This window comes from Lissotriton helveticus, chromosome 9 (genome assembly GCF_964261635.1).
Source record: "Lissotriton helveticus chromosome 9, aLisHel1.1, whole genome shotgun sequence".
Taxonomy (NCBI): domain Eukaryota; kingdom Metazoa; phylum Chordata; class Amphibia; order Caudata; family Salamandridae; genus Lissotriton; species Lissotriton helveticus.
The window spans coordinates 696,504,834-696,522,932 of record NC_136070.1 but is presented as its reverse complement, the minus strand read 5'-3'; the positions used below and the strand labels follow the sequence as shown (position 1 = coordinate 696,522,932).

The 18,099-nt window shown below is 42.4% G+C and overlaps 1 protein-coding gene across 3 annotated transcripts in view; it reads right to left on the bottom strand.

Annotated features, from left to right (window-relative positions):
• Positions 1–13,040: 13,040 nt before the first annotated feature.
• Positions 13,041–18,099, bottom strand: part of SLC29A2 (solute carrier family 29 member 2) — a 73,966-nt gene continuing 68,907 nt past the window's right edge. For all 3 annotated transcript variants that reach the window (XM_078660801.1, XM_078660799.1, XM_078660800.1), the window contains exon 13: positions 13,041–15,619. In XM_078660801.1, the coding sequence (XP_078516927.1) occupies positions 15,508–15,619 (112 nt within the window). In that variant the 3' untranslated portion in view covers positions 13,041–15,507. The remainder of the gene's footprint in view (positions 15,620–18,099) is intronic.

Here is an 18,099-nt window from a genome sequence, read left to right as displayed (position 1 = left end):
TGTAGGGCAACCTTGTGCCATTTTAGGGCTCTTCTAGAGTTTCAGGGGATGACCTCTTTAGCCACCGAATGCATGTGGATGGTCGATGGAGGGCAAGAAAGTGCCCATGGAGACCTCATGGACATACAGAGAGGATTGTGATCACTGTCAGTTGTGGTCCCCGCCACCATATCTAGAGCATGCCGCCAAAGCCTAACGTCTAGATAGAGGGTGGTCAATACGAGACGGGCAGGTTGCTCTATCATAAGTGAAGGCTCCCTGGGCATCTGACTTGGTTCTGCCATTCGCTGCCCTCATACCATATTCCACGGTAAGTGCAATAAGTTGGATAGCCCCCCCTCCCCCCCTTAATTGTAAGCCTCGTAATATCTGGGCTCAAAATTTGATGGTCCGAGATTCTACAATTCAGGGCAATATTAACCCATGCAATCAGCCCTCCTAAAGGACGACCCTTCCCTATGGTGGTGGCTGGTATATGATAGCAGCTATAGCCCGATTTGTATAAAGGAACTAAGCTCCACGTTTCCTGTAAAGCTCACATGTCATAGCCCTCTACTAAATCATTCCAATGGGCTAATGATAATTTGCTACTAAGGCCAGCGACATTCCAGGAGATGATTTTTAGCTGATGGGGAAGGGATAGATCATGAGTTTTATCTGTAATGGAAGTATGGACCGGGGCTGATGGCAAGGAAAAGGAAACAAAAGAATCAGGTGCTGCTGGAGAGGTAACCATCTGAGCCCTAGTAATATCTGTTCGGTGGGGGATTGTATAGCAAAATTCGGGCTAACTAGCAATGGTTCGGGATCAAGAGGAGGGATTGGATCATTTATAGAGATGTGATCAATGGCTGAGGGAAGGACTTGTGGCGGCTGCACTAACCGGGTCTCATTTTGTAGTCAATCTTTAGATTCTAGTGAAGACGAGACCCTTATATTCCCTGGAAAGTGCTTATCCCTTAATCTTTCTGAACGTGGTGCGGTTTGTAATCGTCGAAACTGTATTGTTGAGGGATCAGGGTTTTCTGCCAGGTCTGCATTAGTCAGGGTAAGCTCAATGTGGTCCAATGAATGTGTGTGTGACATGCATCTCCTGGCCCTGACAATGTCCTCCCGAATAAGTGTGCGACATCCCCTGACATGATGAATCCAGTTTATCGACTTATTAATTAGTGAGTCCTCGTTTTCATAGCCACCCACAGTATCTAGTTTGGCAACGTTGACCATGAAAACTCTTTTTGCTTGTGGAGAAGAGGTATTCGGTGGGTGATTCCTCCTTGGAGGATTTGCCACCATTGGACACGTAGTTGTTGGTGCGCTTAAGTGGCTGGTGTAGTGTACAGGGGCTTGTGAAGAAACTGGATTCTGGGGATGAAGTTTTAAGGTAACAGCCTGCCCTGTGATGGAAGATGAAGATACTTGTTTATGCGTTATTGGGGGGAGTGCAAGTGATCTGTTGCCTATTTGATTTCTTGCTTCCAGAATGAAGGGGTAGATTCGCTGGGCCTGTAGGCACTGTTCAACCAAAGGACATAGGGGCTGCTTGTACTTGTGTGGGGTATTACTCGGGGTTAAAAGTTTGACCGTGTTAACGAGCTCCTCGATCTTAGTTTTCATGACTCCAATATCCAGCCTGAGAGAAATAACGAGCTGGTGGAGGTCTTGCAATGATTGAATCACCTCTTTGCTGCTCTCAATTTGGATTGGCGGGTGATAGGAGCGTGATAGGAGCGTGATCTGAGCCACCGAGGTGTCAGTAATGTCTGCCAAAACTGCAAACCTATTCGTGCAGAGAACAGGAAAGCCAGGATGACTACCGCTAGTTTTAAGTAGAGAGGTTGGGGGTTGGGAAATTGTTTAGCGAGGAGAGGGACATGCCATCTGCATCTCGGTGAATTCCAGTGGTGTCTCATTACTGTGTTTCGATACTTCATTCCTAGACTGCTTGCAAAACAATAAGGGGATGGTGGGTGTGTGTAATGCGCTGGGACTTTGGGATGATGGTTGGGTGTGTGGCGCCGCGGCCAGGGCGACTGACGCTGGAATCTGGGGACCACGGTTCGATTCCCGGCTCCGGCGGCAGGTTAGCCCAGCACCATGTGACTCTGGGCAATAGCTCGCTTAATCTTCCCAACGGCCCCCCAGCGCCTAGAGACCCTTACGGGTGATTGTGCGCTTTACAAATGTGGACTTTACTTTACTTTGTTAGTGATTCTGTAACCAGGATGTCTTCACACTTGTGAATAAGGGTGTCTATCCTATCCATCACACAGTTATTAGTGGCGTGTTTGTGTGTCCTTTCTGCTTTTGTATCCTTCCTTACCTCAACGGGCCATTACTCACCCCCACTCGATCCATTGATTTCCTTTTGCCCATTTTGTTGCCCCAGTTGGATTAGTTCGTCACCGAAATGCGATACAGTGGGCCCTTAGAATGTTTTGTTCACAACGTACAAGGTTAAGTGTTCGATTAGCCAACTTTTTTCTGCTAAGCCCTATACAAATATTGCAATGTTAGGTTCCAGATATGACCTGCATCAAAAAAAGGTAAATGTGGACCCAGGTAGAGACAATGTCCCGTAAGACAGTACCTTTTTGGATTGTAGGCGGTATGCGGACCAGTCCGGCAGTTGGATGAAAGGGAGGTGGCCCTGCCATGCCTCTTCCTGGCAACAACAGGCCGCGGTGAGGGAGGCTGCTCTTTGTAGAGTGATGGAGATTCCCCCCCCTCACCTGTGGCAGCAAGGGCGGAGATGGTGTTGTCTCGAGTTGCACTCTGGGACTTGTGGTCCCACCAGGGTGGACGGCGGACCCAGTAGCTGCTGCGGGGAGAGTTTTGATGAGGATGATGTGGTGCCCTGGGCTTAGGCACCCGCCGGGGTGTGTTTATGCAGGGGAACAGCAAGTCCCCTTCTCTTTCAGCGCATATGTGTTAGGCTTGTGATTGATATGATCAGTATGCTTGGATCCGATTCGGGCCGAGTCTCAATTTGTTCTGCCAAGGACAATACGATGTAAGTGGCTACCCCTCAGGTGGGGCAGCCAAATACAACCACTGTTTTGTGTCAGTAGAAGTGGAGTCAAGAATATAAATTCATACTTACCTATATATATATATATGTACCTCAATAAAATAATATTAGTCGATATTCTGCTGTCGATATTCATGTAAGTTGATATGAGGAACTCAATATTGTGGCCCAAAAAAAATGATTTAAGAGTGACAGTGACATACCATTCCATAACCTAGTTTCATCTTTAGAATTCAGAGCTAGGAAGGTACAAACTAATTCGTTAAGCCCTAAAACAGCTGTGAGGAGCTGTCATCGTTAAGGGTAGCATTACACAGACCAATTTACCAATTATCTTCGTGAAGGGGGCTTATCTGCTGCCAGTTTCTGTAGAATACTGAAGACTTCCCTAAATCATTCTCACTCTATTCAGAGAAATGCTGCATTGTTAGCTGAACTACGTGTACAAATAGAAGCTCTGAATGGGAATGAATTCTTCATGGTAAACTACTATGAACTTTGGATGTGCATCTTCGATTAATGCAACAGAAAACCTTTTTGTAAGGAAATGTGGAACCCATTGTCACATGCTTGCGTGGAGAATTTCTGACATACAAATGGAAGCCTCTGAATGGACATGTATTCTTCGTGGTAAACTACTACACCCTTTGGATTTCCAATCTTCGATTAAGGCAACAGAGAACCCTTTTTAAGGAAATACTGAACCCATTGTCACATACTTGCGTGGCAAATTTTTGGCGATTCTTGCAGGAGATTAAGTACATTCTGTGACTCAATTTATTACAGTTTGTTCTTCTGTGAAAGAGTATCTGATCTTTTGAGTGTTGCCCTTGCTTGCATTAACTATCGGCCACATGCATCAAACGATTTTGGAGTCGCAAACGGTGCGAATCGGAAAATGCGTCCGTTTGCGATTCCAAAATCACTTTTTGGTATGCATGAAACATTTTTTCTAAAAACGCAATTTTTTGCATTTCCTAAAAATGCAATTGCATTTAAGGAATAGCATTTGTGCGATTCCTTAAATGCAATGCATAAACGTTTTCAAAATTGCGAATTCTGAAATATGAGGTGCAAATTAACACGAGGTTGACCCTCGTGTTAATTTGCGAAATCTTTCAAAAATGCTCAAATAAGCATTTTTCAAAGTGTCATGTTACACACACACATGTCCTTTGGACATGTGTGTGTAACTTGCACTTAAAAAAACATTTCAAGGGTGCAGGGGGGGGTCCTTTGGACCCCCCTCAGCACCTTTGAAATGCATCAACAAAGTGCGATTCGCAAAAAACTAAATTGAAAAAAGGCATTGATTCCTATGGGCCTCTAGGCCCATAGGAATCAATGTAATGCCATTCCTTAATTGCGATTCGCAATTAAGGAATCGCAAATACCGAAAAATAAGAAATCCCAAAAAATTGTAGGATTTGTTGATGCATAGGATTTTGCAATTCCTAAATTGCGATTCCTTAATTTTCGCAATTTAGGAATCGCAAAATCATACAATGATGCATGTGGCCGTAAATTTCTTACCCGGACTTTAGGGAATTGGCTTCACTAATAATTTTCCATTAACAACTGTGATTTTTACCTCTACATCAAAATGTAATTTCATTTTCAGGACACTAATTATAGTCAAAAAATGTATACCTAAAGTAGAATCCTAGTTAAAGGGTGACTTCCCTCATGGTCATGCCACTTCTCCATTTAGATATAATCTATAAATAAATCTATAAATATTGTAACAATAAAATATTTAAACATGATGCCATTTGGAGTGGATTTGAAAAATAAGTTGGATAGTTTTCCACTCTTTTATTGTCTATAGCACAAATTCTCCCATCTGTCTATATAGTTTTACAATTTGGATTGGGGAGTGTTTTTATTATAGAGTAATGTCAAAATTATAAATCTATATTTTTCTTTCTCTTAGAAAGTGTCTATTAGTGGCTTCTGGTGATTCAGAAATAAAGTTGTATGCTTTCCTCATATCGTTCACTACTTTTTGAATTCGCTTCTGCATCTGTTTTGCTGAATTGCACTTTAATTTATTAAAAACAATACATTCAAAGACAAAACCTGTGTTTTCAGCCGTCTCATTTATGTTCTGGATTTTTACTGTCACCGAGTTGCATTCATGTTGTTGTATTGTAGGAGGGTCAGCTTCTGACTTTCCGTGCACTGCGGGTACTGTGGCCAGTTTAAGCCACAGTGGTTTGTCCATTTATCCACATCCATTCACAAAAAGAGGGTGCGAACCCTTGAGGTGGCTTGATCACACACCTTTTATCTAGCCAAACCCAGAGTGAATGACCCCAGAGAAAGGCAATTGGCAATCTCCTGGTCATGTGCAAACTCACCCAAAACTGTACCAGTCAACTGATAGACCTCAAACATGGGCACCTTCATGCTGTGAACCCTTCATTTAGGTGCAAAATGAGACGCCCCAACCTTGCATTTTTGATTTTGTGTCAAAAGAAAACCAATTAGTGAGGAAATGGTGAGTTATGCAAGATTTGTTCCTCTCAAAAACTGTTATGCTTATGGCAGAGCGAGGGACATGATTAAGATGCCAGAGCCTGAGAGGATATTGCGTAACGGAACACCATTTGCACACCTCCGGGAAAATGGTTGCCACATAAACCATGACAGATGAGCTTGTGACCTTAAATTTGAAACCAGGCTGATGTAGTCCTGTTCTTGTAAGCAGGGCCAAGCGTGAGAGAAGAGTGGTGCAGGATGTCAAGCAGAAAACCTCACGAGGCAGAGCATGCAAAATATTGATTAGACACAAACATTAGTGTCTATAAAGCTACTCTGTAGTGCACCACTGGCCACAACATGGATGCTAAAGTCACTGAAACAGAAATCGGTAACCTGGAAAACCATACCTTTTCTGGGCCTTGAATAAGTAATACTTAGACTTTCGAATTTCTCCCTCATTCCGAAACACAAAACAGAAGATTTGTGATTAATAAAATCGACTTTTATTAAAAAAAGATATAAAAACAGATCAAGATACAGTAAAACAATGTAGCAAACATTTCAAACAGGCAATAAACAAAAAATAAAGGAGCACATTTAAAATTAAGTGATAACATCTTCATACTTGTTCCAAAATACTCTGCGAGTGATTCCTGTTAAAATAAAATTCTGTCCACTGCTCCTCTTAGTCCTTTCAACAAGCAATTCATTTTATAAGGACATTCCTATTACAAGAACTTCTATTCATATCCTCCTCCAAACCTCTATATTGAACTGCATCGTTGTATAAGAACATGTTAAGAGCATCTCCAGAGGAAATAACATCTTGCAGTTCATACTTTCTCAGTGAGCACATTTCCTTAAGTACACACAATTAATATCCTTGCATGAGAGAGAGCACTAGGTGCTGGAAGACTACCCAGTTGTTCGGCCTGCACTAAGAACTGATCATATATTTATCACCCAGTCTTCCTTACATATAGCCAGTTTGTTTCCATGCACCAGGCCACAGCAGCCAAGTTAAATTTCCCCCCAAATCCCTGGTAGCACACTGGGCGATATCTACGGAAGATATATTATGGGGAACATATGGCATGCGGATAGCATTGGGAAATATTCATAGCAGATATCTTATAGGGAATGCATCTGCATGTGGAATAACACTGGACCAAATATACAGAAGCAATCTCCTAAGGAATGTAAATGTGGGTGGAATACCATTTATGGCATATCTACAGAAGATCTGTGAACTTACATACAAGTGAAATAACAATGAGGGCAAAACCAAGTTGAGTTTCCCACATGGGACAAGTTTAACAGACAATATATGGCAATGATGTAGCCCCATGTGAAAGCACTGCCAATACCAGGGTGAGACACGCTTCCACCAGCTAAATTCAAACTAGGATACAGTCTGGCTTTGACTGATTTAGCTCTAGTCCTCCCAGCCATTGTAAGAGTCAGACACCAGTCATAAATTCTCCTAAATTACACCGAGACAACAGGCATGATCCTGGGTTGCATAGGCTTTCCCAACTCTATAAGGACAAACTGAAATTCCAGGGAAACATTAGCATAATATTTTTCTAAACTAGCTGGCTAAATATGAATACAATTTTGCCTATTTCACTAGGATTTAAGATCTGTCTAGCAGGTGTGGTACATATTTTCAAAAATACACGTAAGAATTGCTGTAGAAAGTCCAGTGAACTTTGAGCAGACATACACAAGACAGCAGAGGCTAGGCAGTCGATATCATGAAGTCAAAAATAATGTTTGTTCCTATAAAACTAAGAATCTAGTAGATCAGCTCAGATGCAATCTATTATATCAAAAATGAGAAAAACACTTTGCGACTCATTTGTTAAACTCTGCTTCTTTTTCTGGATCACTTCTAATCAATTTAGCAGGAGATTCAATATAATTGAACATTAATTTGTTGTCTGGAGTGAATATGCAAATCTACTAACTATTTCACTTAGATGGGACCCTATCTTCAGCAAGAACTTTATGAGGCAACCATGCTGGAAAGATTATGTCCCTCTCCTTTCCATACACCATGGGCTTACCTGACTGTCACTGTTGTGTTAATGATAGAAGGGGAGAGCCAAATCTATTCAGGGGGTAATCCAGATTAGTGCATTGCTGTATCACCAACAAGTTACAATTTAGCAAACCAATTCAGTGTACAGTGAGATGAGTCCACCCAAGCTGCAGGTGTGCAGGTGTGGCCACCATGATCTTGAGGGTACACTAACATTTACAAAATTAAAAACAGCAATCACAACTCTACTTCAACAGCAAGTGATGGGATGAGACACGATTCAACATTTCTTGCCAGTGGTAGATTCTTCTTAGGAGAAATATATATTTTTTACACAACGTGGGATGTTGGCATTTCTTGATGAAGCGTCTGGCAGAAATGTGAACTTTTTTTTAAATAACTTATTCACATAATTATATATTTCACTTGTAATACTGTTAACAAAATATGTTTGGCTGGCCTACTTCCAGTCATTTATTTCCATTTACATAGTTGATGTAGTTATCCTGCTCAGGATTTAGGAATTAAGCTGTTTTCTGAATATTAAATCTCCCAAACCCACCCAGTCCTTCATCTTCCACTGTTAGTCATTAGTTGAAGTAATACATTACAACAAGATACAAATATTTTCCTCCCTCACACAAAAAATGGCATACGGTCACTTCCAGGTTGAGAGTAGCATCAAATTCCAGTCTGTGTGCTGTATGAGCACCACTTGCATCTGCTAACCAGTTCGAAACTGGAGGAGAAAATGATCTCTACTTCACTGACACATTTATAGTTACTAGTTTTGTTATAAATAATACACAGGCATTTGATGTTAACTGTGCAGCACTTAAAGTGCATGCTGCAAGCAGACAGAATGCGTCCCTGCTAGCGAATGTTCTAGTTGGCCGTGCACATTGCTGGCAAACAGTATGTGTGCCAGGCAATAATAGAGAGAAGCTACTGTGTACAATAATAATGGCAGACTGAATTTGTAGATGGTACATAATGTTCAGGAGTAGCAGCACAAAGTCTGGCAATGCTGCCTTCACTCTGGCAATGCCCGTGGTTAACAGACAAAGTATAGAACTGGCAGCAAGGAAGGCTGTCTTTTGGATTGGTGGTGCACAGAGCATGAGTGTGGAAGGCTGTCAGTTAGCATGGCAGTTAGTACACATTGCCAGGTCAGAATGACAGGGCCATTTCATTGCTGGCAGTGCTCTAGAGTGGCAGTGTGTAGGGTTACCTACATGCAACAATGTATTTACGTCTGATAGTACTCAAAACCTGGTATGCAGACCTACCGCAGGTTGGGTATACAGTGTGCACTGCTGCTTTTCATAGGGCTACCAGAACACAAGGTTGCCTTCAGGGCTGGCAGAAGGCATAATTATTAGGCAGTGAGCTGGATCAGCTGTTATTTCACATGCCTCCATATGCACTGGTAGCCAAGGATACCCTTGCACTCTGCTGCCTATAGTGCAGCCTGTGTGCAACCTGTCCTGAGACAGTAGATGGCAGTCTGCACCCAACTACTAGAATGCATGACTGTTTGGGTGTGGGCCTGCTGTTGTAGAGGGCAGCTCTGCAAATGGCTTCCTATGTAAAAGGCTGCATGTTCCTCTCCACTGGGTGTCAATGTACAGAGCAGTCACAGCAGAGGGTTACATGAAAGTCTGTTTGTGCCGGGCAGTGAAGTGCACATGCCTATGCGCATGACTGCCAGTGCAGAACTGCCAGTGCACATTGCAGTTAAGAACACATTCATCTAGGAATGTAGCTATAGAGGAAGAGCAAAGACAGAGTTCAACTGTGAATGTTAGGGTTCACAGAGATAGACATAATACGGAGAAAGAGGGGCATACATAGTTTGGGACAAGACAATCTAGGGACGTAAAGACTTGCAATGACAAAAATTAAACTAATAGGCCGAAAAAGCCAGCACAAATGCGATGTGTCACAGATGATCTGGGTTAGCTGGCAACACTGCTTGTGGCAATCAAAGATTGTGAGTAATAAGATTTAACAAAAGGAGAGGGTCAGGCTACTCTTTGGAATAGCCAGTACCGCTGAATTGATGAGATTCTACGGTGTTTGCCACATTACTGTGGGTTCATCGCACTTATGATTTAATCTAGCACATTATGGCTAAGATTTCTTAAAAAGAGCAACATGTGGTACTGTGCAGGTGCAGACGTTAGCCTGTGCCTTACAATTGCTAATCAGCTAATTCACCTTTACAATGGTAATACTGAGGTGAACTTTTTGCCCAGGCACCAATATGTATTAATATTACAAAATAGCGAATACTGCCAGAAAATACTGCAATATGCCACATCATTTTCATTTCATACTGCATTATTTAGTCACCTATGTCACATAATTTAGCCCTCCATTGCTTCATAATTCCCGTGGCCATGCCTAAAGTCCAAACACAAAAGGAAAAAGAACACCCACTCACTGGTGACTGAATCACCCTCACAGAAAAGAATCAAACTACAGCATGAACAGAGAATAAGTGCTATAGAAATTTTAATAAATAAGAGACAGTGATCACAGAAAGTAAGGAAGCCCAGTAAAGCTCTATTCAACTGAAAGATCTGCAAAGAATCTGTCCGACTGCACTAAGGAGAGGCTCTGCCTGAAAGACAAATGCCCTATGTGTGGACCTGTGAGAAGGAAACCACTCCCAAAAAGTGGCCAAGGGCGAGAAACCTATGAGTTGAGAAGAAGAGGATGTGAAAATCTACTAAACTAGAAGATCCATGTGAAGGTCTAGAAGGTAGCGAACCCTTCTCTGGGAAAGCAAGGAAAATAAATACACTGTAAATTAAAGGGAAACTGATAAATTTATAGAGGATATGCTTCAAGGTGAGGGAAACTGGATTAGAAGGCTCAAATCTGCCATTGAGAAGCAGTGACTGTTCCAGTATGGCACCAATCCCAGAAAAGCCTAAAGATTGAAGAGATGAACAGGACAAGAAACCCAAAATGTAACAGAAGCAGTGCACCTCTTCATGCAACAGCACACTGTGGAGAAACACCCACAGAAAGGCGGTGATGGAATGAAGTCTAAAAACACACCAACATCCCTAAGTAGATGTTCAAATCTTGGACTATGATTACGTTTCTCTCCAAAAATTGAAAAAAACTGTTCTTGCACTCCATGTTTTGCCAGAGGATTTCTTCTAGTCTGCAGATGGGATTACAATTAATATCTTCAGAAAAGAAACCTTAGTCAAAATAGAAATTGTCAGTCCAGCTAGATCAATTCAAGAATATTTCTTCAGGGAACCAGAAACATCACAAACGTTCCATATTGTTAGTTCAGGCACATTTAGGGCAATTATTGGATGTTGACTGCTATTTTACCTCTCATCGCCCTTGCCTTAAAAGTGACAGATACTTGGCTTATATACACAGGTAGGAAATGCTACTGGCAAGCTATCTAAGCATCATGTACACCTGACAACGAGCAGTGTGTTGCATCCTGAAAGTCACAGGCTTCAGCTCTCAAAGGGCCAGCTCAGCCATACGATCTGCAGAGGTTGACAAAAGCAACTACGTTTGATATTTACACTCATTTTATAAGCCCCAAGAGACAATGTATTTTATACCTTAGAATATAAATAGTCAATATTAAAACAGAAACAAAAATACGTGAGTATCTTTTTATAATTAAAACATTACATCAAGAATGCCTTCATAATGCATGGCTTTCTGCAAGAAAATATGCAGTTAATCTAATCCATAACATAAAAGGCCTGCAGAATATCCTATGAACAGAACTCGAAAACTGAATGGCATTCCACACTACTTGTGACAGAAATGTGCATGAAGTGTTTCCTATAAATAATACGAGCGCACATGGTGTTGTTTCTAAAACTATGTTACCAAAACTTAAATTAAAGGAGAACTCAAACTAATAAAAAATGTTCTTCTGTATTATGCACGGAGGTAAACTGCATTATTTAGTCACCTATAACATATAATTCAGTCCTCCGTTGCTTCACAATTCCTGTGGCCATGCCTTTCGCGCCCAATCACAAAAGACAAACAAGCTCACTCACTGGTCATGGAATCGCCCTCAAAGAAAGAATCAACCTACAGCATGAACAGAGAAGAAGTGCTATAGAAATTAATAAAAACAAGACACAGTGTTCACAGGAAGCAAGGAAGCCCAGTAAGGCTCTATTCAACTGAGAGATCTGCAAAGAATCTGTCCACCTAACCTAAGGAGAGACCCTGCCTGATAGACAATGCCCTGCGGGTTGACCCGTGAGAAGGAAACCATTCATGAAAAGTGGTCAAGGGTGAGGAACCTGTGAGTTGGGAAGCAGAGGATGTGAAAATCTACTAAATTAGAAGGACCACATGGAAATCAAGAATGTGGCTGACCCTTCTTTGGGGAAAACAAGCAGAATAAATCCACTGAAAATTAATAGGAAACTGAAAACTTAATAGAGGTTATACCTCAAGGTGAGGAAAACTGGAGAAGACTCAAAACTGCCATTGAGAAGCAGCGACTGTTCCAATAAGGCACCACTCTAAGAGTACCCTACAGATTGAAGAAAGAAACAACAGGACAAGAAACCCAAAACATAATAGAAGCAATGTACCTCTTCATGCAACAGCGCACCGAGGAGAGACAACCACAGAAAGGCTGTGATGGATTGAAGTCCAAAAACATAGCAACATCCCTAAGTAATGTTTAAATCTTGGACTACGATTACGCTTCTCTCCAAAAATTGGAAAAAAATTGTTTCTGACGTCCATGCTTTGCCAGATTAATTCTTCTAGCCTGAAGATGTGATTAAATGAATATCTTCAGAGAAGAAACACTAGTCAAAACAGAACTTGTCAGTCCAGCAAGATCAATAGAAGAATATTACTTGAGAAAACCAGAAACATCACCAACGTTCAATAATTTTAGCCCCAGGCACATTTAGGTCTATTATTGGATGTTGATTGTTGACTGGCTATTTTACCTCTCAATGCCGTTGGCTTAAAAAGCAAAGTCAAGCGACAGATGCATTGCATATATACAAGCTACCCAAGCATGTTCTGCGCCTGGCACTGAACTGTGCGTTGCATCGTGCAAGTCACAGGCGTCAGCATTTAAAGGGCCAGCTCAGGCATACAGTCTGCAGAGGTTGATAAATGCGACTTTGTTTGACATTTACACTTATTTTTTAAGCTGCACGAGGAATTGTAGTTTATGCTTTCAGTACATAAGTAGTCAATATTAAAACCGTAACAATAATCCATTCCATAACAAAAAAGGCCTGCAGTGTATCCTGTGAGCAGAACTTGAACACTGAAGGGAATTCCACACTACTTGTGATAGAAATGTGTATGAAGCATTTCCTATGAATAATACGAACGCACAAGGTGATAAATTATGGATTTTAACCATAGGCGTAATTGAAAATTAGGTACTTTTCTGAATTCCTGCTCACCAAGCAATTCCTCTGAATAATGAAAGAAAAACGATGCTATGGTAAATTATTCTTAATTAGCAAAATGACATCCTTAATTTGCAAGTTTTTCCAGACTCTTAAGGTGGCTGCTCAGTACATGTGATCCAACACATACATAAACATTGTAGGCAGCATTTCTGATGACTAGTTCAACTCTATCGTTGAACCAAGATACATGTTACCCGATAAACATGTTTTATTTACATGGAAAAAAAATTGGGTAAGGCATCTGACTGGTTGAAAAGAGGAAGGCCATTCAAAGTAATAGTACCAATAATTTATGAATGGGACCTAAATCCTCACCAAGCCTGATAAAAATAATGCCTTGGGTCGGGTTTAGTGCATATCAGGAAAAATGGCTAAAGTAATGGCTTGAGGTTTAGATGAAACAAAGTTGCCTCAGATGTTGTCATGGGCCCCAGTAACAGAAAGAAAGCTCCCACATGACTACCTCTTAGGCACCCAGCCCTCCCACATCTTTCTTCAACTTATCTTGGAAGGAACATACTTTCCAGTTTTCCAACCCTCCACAACCTAATGAGAGATTCAAATGTAATAGATTCTCATGTATTGTATGAATTAAAAAGGCACATTCTAGGGCACCAGGAATTAAAATACATTCTAGTCAGAGAAGACAACACATTGCTCCCACGAAAGACAAATCAACAGGAACCAATTAAATCACTGCAAATAAAAACAATACCCGGACAATCTAATTATAACAAACCAATTAAAGTATTTTCAAGAGAAAAAGGTGAGGTTTGCAAGAAGATAAACAGGCATTCTGTGACTTTTCATTTTGAAACAATATTGTTTTCACCTTATTTTTTCACAGATTGTACTTTGTTAAATATGGTCATACTGCCATAGCGTTAAAGCAAGTTAGAAAACCTCATAGGTGTGAAAGGTGTTAAGCTTCAGCGAGCTGGCCTTTTAAGTGCTTTGGCTGTACTAATATGTTCCTCTATAATCACATAATAGCTCCTGGCTATATTAATGAACCACTTGGATAGTTCATTGTTTGGCTACCTATATAAATACTTCTTAATACATTTGAGGGCAAACACTTTCGCTTTAAAGAAACAAAATGAACGTGCCATCACAAGATGACTGCGGTGCCTTTCTTTGAAAAAGCGGACGGCAAATCCCAGCTTGCCTTGATTAACCAGTTTGTCTTTCTTTTGCTTTTTTTTAAATTTTTCCCCAAACAAGTTTTTGCTTTCACTTAAGGGTGTCTGTTGCTTTCCACACCTCCCTACTACGGCCAGATGGATGTCAAGTAATTGCGTGACATCACATCACTTGCCATTAAGTGGCAGTGATACCTGTAACATCAGGACACAACTTGGGAAATCAGTGGGAAGGAGGAAAGTATGACTAGTCAAAATCACAACACAAGTTTGGCTGAACAAAGAAGAAGGAGGTGTGCGTTATCATGGCAAAAGATAAGACCTACTTTACGTATCCAGAAATAAAGTTTACAGATAAAGGGGGCTAAAATGGCATTTCAAAAGCGTCATGTATAAGAAATGCGATCTCTCGCAAAAGAGGTACGATGAAATTAATTGACGATATTGGAACTGGCAAACAATTTTTTGCAAGCCTAATACCTAGTACAATACTTGCATCGGCGGAACAACGGTTTTAATACTGAATAAATGTAACCCCATAGTAAGGAAATCTCACCTTTTAAAAGATGCTGTGCAACTGACAAAGTCTTGGTACTTTCGAAGGTGGTGCACCCTGTTCATGGAGGCGTGGCAAGGAAAAAGGTTGATCGACCCTTGTTAACCTTGTGCCTTGACTATTGGGAACATCCAACTTCCATTTTTGGAAAACAGATCTCAGGGTGTCTGTAGTACACAAGAGTTGCTAATTAAAGTAGTTTTCATATCTGAAATGGCGTTTTCGTTTCTTTACACCTTACTAGATCTAAAGGAAATTTGTAACAATTTACATGACGATTTGATGCAATTTCATTGCATTTTAAGAGAATCTGCCAAGAAAGTCAGATTTGAGGAGAGAGGGCTGGACAACGATGAAGATGCTCTGACATTTAGACTAGGATAGCCTCTCTGAAAAGCAAAGGCTTTTGAAGAAGCCAGGGTCAACTGCTCCTTCTTTTACAAAAAATGTAAAAAGGCAATTTTAGTTCTACCTTATCGATAACACACACATACGCACCAATGTCTCAAAACAATAAAAAATAAAATTTGCTCCTATTATAAACAAAACAAAATTAAATATTCCAGTTTTACAACCTAAAGTTGATTTTCATCCAATGCAAATGGGAAAATGAATGCTCTGTCATGGCAGCTGCCTCTCACTTTGGTCCAAAATGGCTGCCACCTCACCCGTTGCTCCTCATTCAGTTCAAAGATACTGGAGTAGCCAGTTATTTTCAAGTTTCCTCAGCTGGAGAATAGGATGGCTGGCTGGACAGAAAGAGGTGGCATCTCTGCAGTGCAAAGTTTTGTCTCATGTTACAAGAGAGCTTTGAAGAGGAAAGAGAGACCAGCTCCAGTGGACAGACCGAGCGCTAGGAAAAAGGTCATGAGAGCTCCTGCCATCTCACACTCGTGCGTGTCCACTTTCCTGATTATGGGAACAAAGAGAGAAGAGAAAATAGTCTTTGTTAGAACATCACTCTCGCTTATGCACCTCTTTCAATTAAAAAAAGGATACAATTACATTTTTTAACTTTGTCTGACCTGCAAAAAATCATGACTATATACTTAGATACGTCTTGTGATTACGTGTATTTTTATTTACACAATTCTGGCGGGTAAACCTCATCTAAACATTAAAAAAATTCTAAGGCTGGGCATTTTGGCTCAGCTGCTACACGTGAAACATGAAAAGAAACACTGACATTGCTAGTGGCCTGCAGAAGGTTTTTATCCTTCCACACTGCAGTTCCAAAATGTGCCATGAAAATGGCACCTGCAAACATAACAATGATGGACAGAATGTGGATCAATGTCACACATTCACCCCAGTCCAAAGATCTGGGCCCAAATCCATCGTTTTTCCACTCCACACCACCCTGGGTTAGACAATGGCGATATGCAAATCAGCGCTGACCCAGTGCCCCATGGGAACAGTCCAGTCCGAACTACAAAAGCCATGTCCTTCCCAGAACGGAAACAAGCATCCGAGGACCGTCCCGGTTTCGAGGTAACACCTCTCATCGGCTAGCTTGATTCCAGTGGTGTGGAGTGCCTGGGACTCACGTTTGAGCATCCCCAGTACACTTAGAGCGGTACCTGCAAACACAACAATGATGGACAGAATGTGGATCAATGTCACACATTCACCCCAGTCCAAAGATCTGGGCCCAAATCCATCGTTTTTCCACTCCACACCACCCTGGGTTAGACAATGGCGATATGCAAATCAGCGCTGACCCTGTGCCCCATGGGAACAGTCCAGTCCGAACTACAAAAGCCATGTCCTTCCCAGAACGGAAACAAGCATCCGAGGACCGGCCCGGTTTCGAGGTAACACCTCTCATCAGCCCGGCTAGCTTGATTCCAGTGGTGTGGAGTGCCTGGGACTCACGTCTGAGCATCCCCAGTACACTTAGAGCGGTACCTGCAAACACAACAATGATGGACAGAATGTGGATCAATGTCACACATTCACCCCAGTCCAAAGATCTGGGCCCAAATCCATCGTTTTTCCACTCCACACCACCCTGGGTTAGACAATGGCGATATGCAAATCGGCGCTGACCCTGTGCCCCATGGGAACAGTCCAGTCCGAACTACAAAAGCCATGTCCTTCCCAGAACGGAAACAAGCATCCGAGGACCGGCCCGGTTTCGAGGTAACACCTCTCATCAGCCCGGCTAGCTTGATTCCAGTGGTGTGGAGTGCCTGGGACTCACGTCTGAGCATCCCCAGTACACTTAGAGCGGTACCTGCAAACACAACAATGATGGACAGAATGTGGATCAATGTCACACATTCACCCCAGTCCAAAGATCTGGGCCCAAATCCATCGTTTTTCCACTCCACACCACCCTGGGTTAGACAATGGCGATATGCAAATCAGCGCTGACCCTGTGCCCCATGGGAACAGTCCAGTCCGAACTACAAAAGCCATGTCCTTCCCAGAACGGAAACAAGCATCCGAGGACCGGCCCGGTTTCGAGGTAACACCTCTCATCAGCCCGGCTAGCTTGATTCCAGTGGTGTGGAGTGCCTGGGACTCACGTCTGAGCATTCCCAGTACACTTAGAGCGGTACCTGCAAACACAACAATGATGGACAGAATGTGGATCAATGTCACACATTCACCCCAGTCCAAAGATCTGGGCCCAAATCCATCGTTTTTCCACTCCACACCACCCTGGGTTAGACAATGGCGATATGCAAATCAGCGCTGACCCTGTGCCCCATGGGAACAGTCCAGTCTGAACTACAAAAGCCATGCCTTCCCAGAACGGAAACAAGCATCCGAGGACCGGCCCGGTTTCGAGGTAACACCTCTCATCAGCCCGGCTAGCTTGATTCCAGTGGTGTGGAGTGCCTGGGACTCACGTCTGAGCATCCCCAGTACACTTAGAGCGGTACCTGCAAACACAACAATGATGGACAGAATGTGGATCAATGTCACACATTCACCCCAGTCCAAAGATCTGGGCCCAAATCCATCGTTTTTCCACTCCACACCACCCTGGGTTAGACAATGGCGGTATGCAAATCAGCGCTGACCCTGTGCCCCATGGGAACAGTCCAGTCCGAACTACAAAAGCCATGTCCTTCCCAGAACGGAAACAAGCATCCGAGGACCGGCCCGGTTTCGAGGTAACACCTCTCATCAGCCCGGCTAGCTTGATTCCAGTGGTGTGGAGTGCCTGGGACTCACGTCTGAGCATCCCCAGTACACTTAGAGCGGTACCTGCAAACACAACAATGATGGACAGAATGTGGATCAATGTCACACATTCACCCCAGTCCAAAGATCTGGGCCCAAATCCATCGTTTTTCCACTCCACACCACCCTGGGTTAGACAATGGCGGTATGCAAATCAGCGCTGACCCTGTGCCCCATGGGAACAGTCCAGTCCG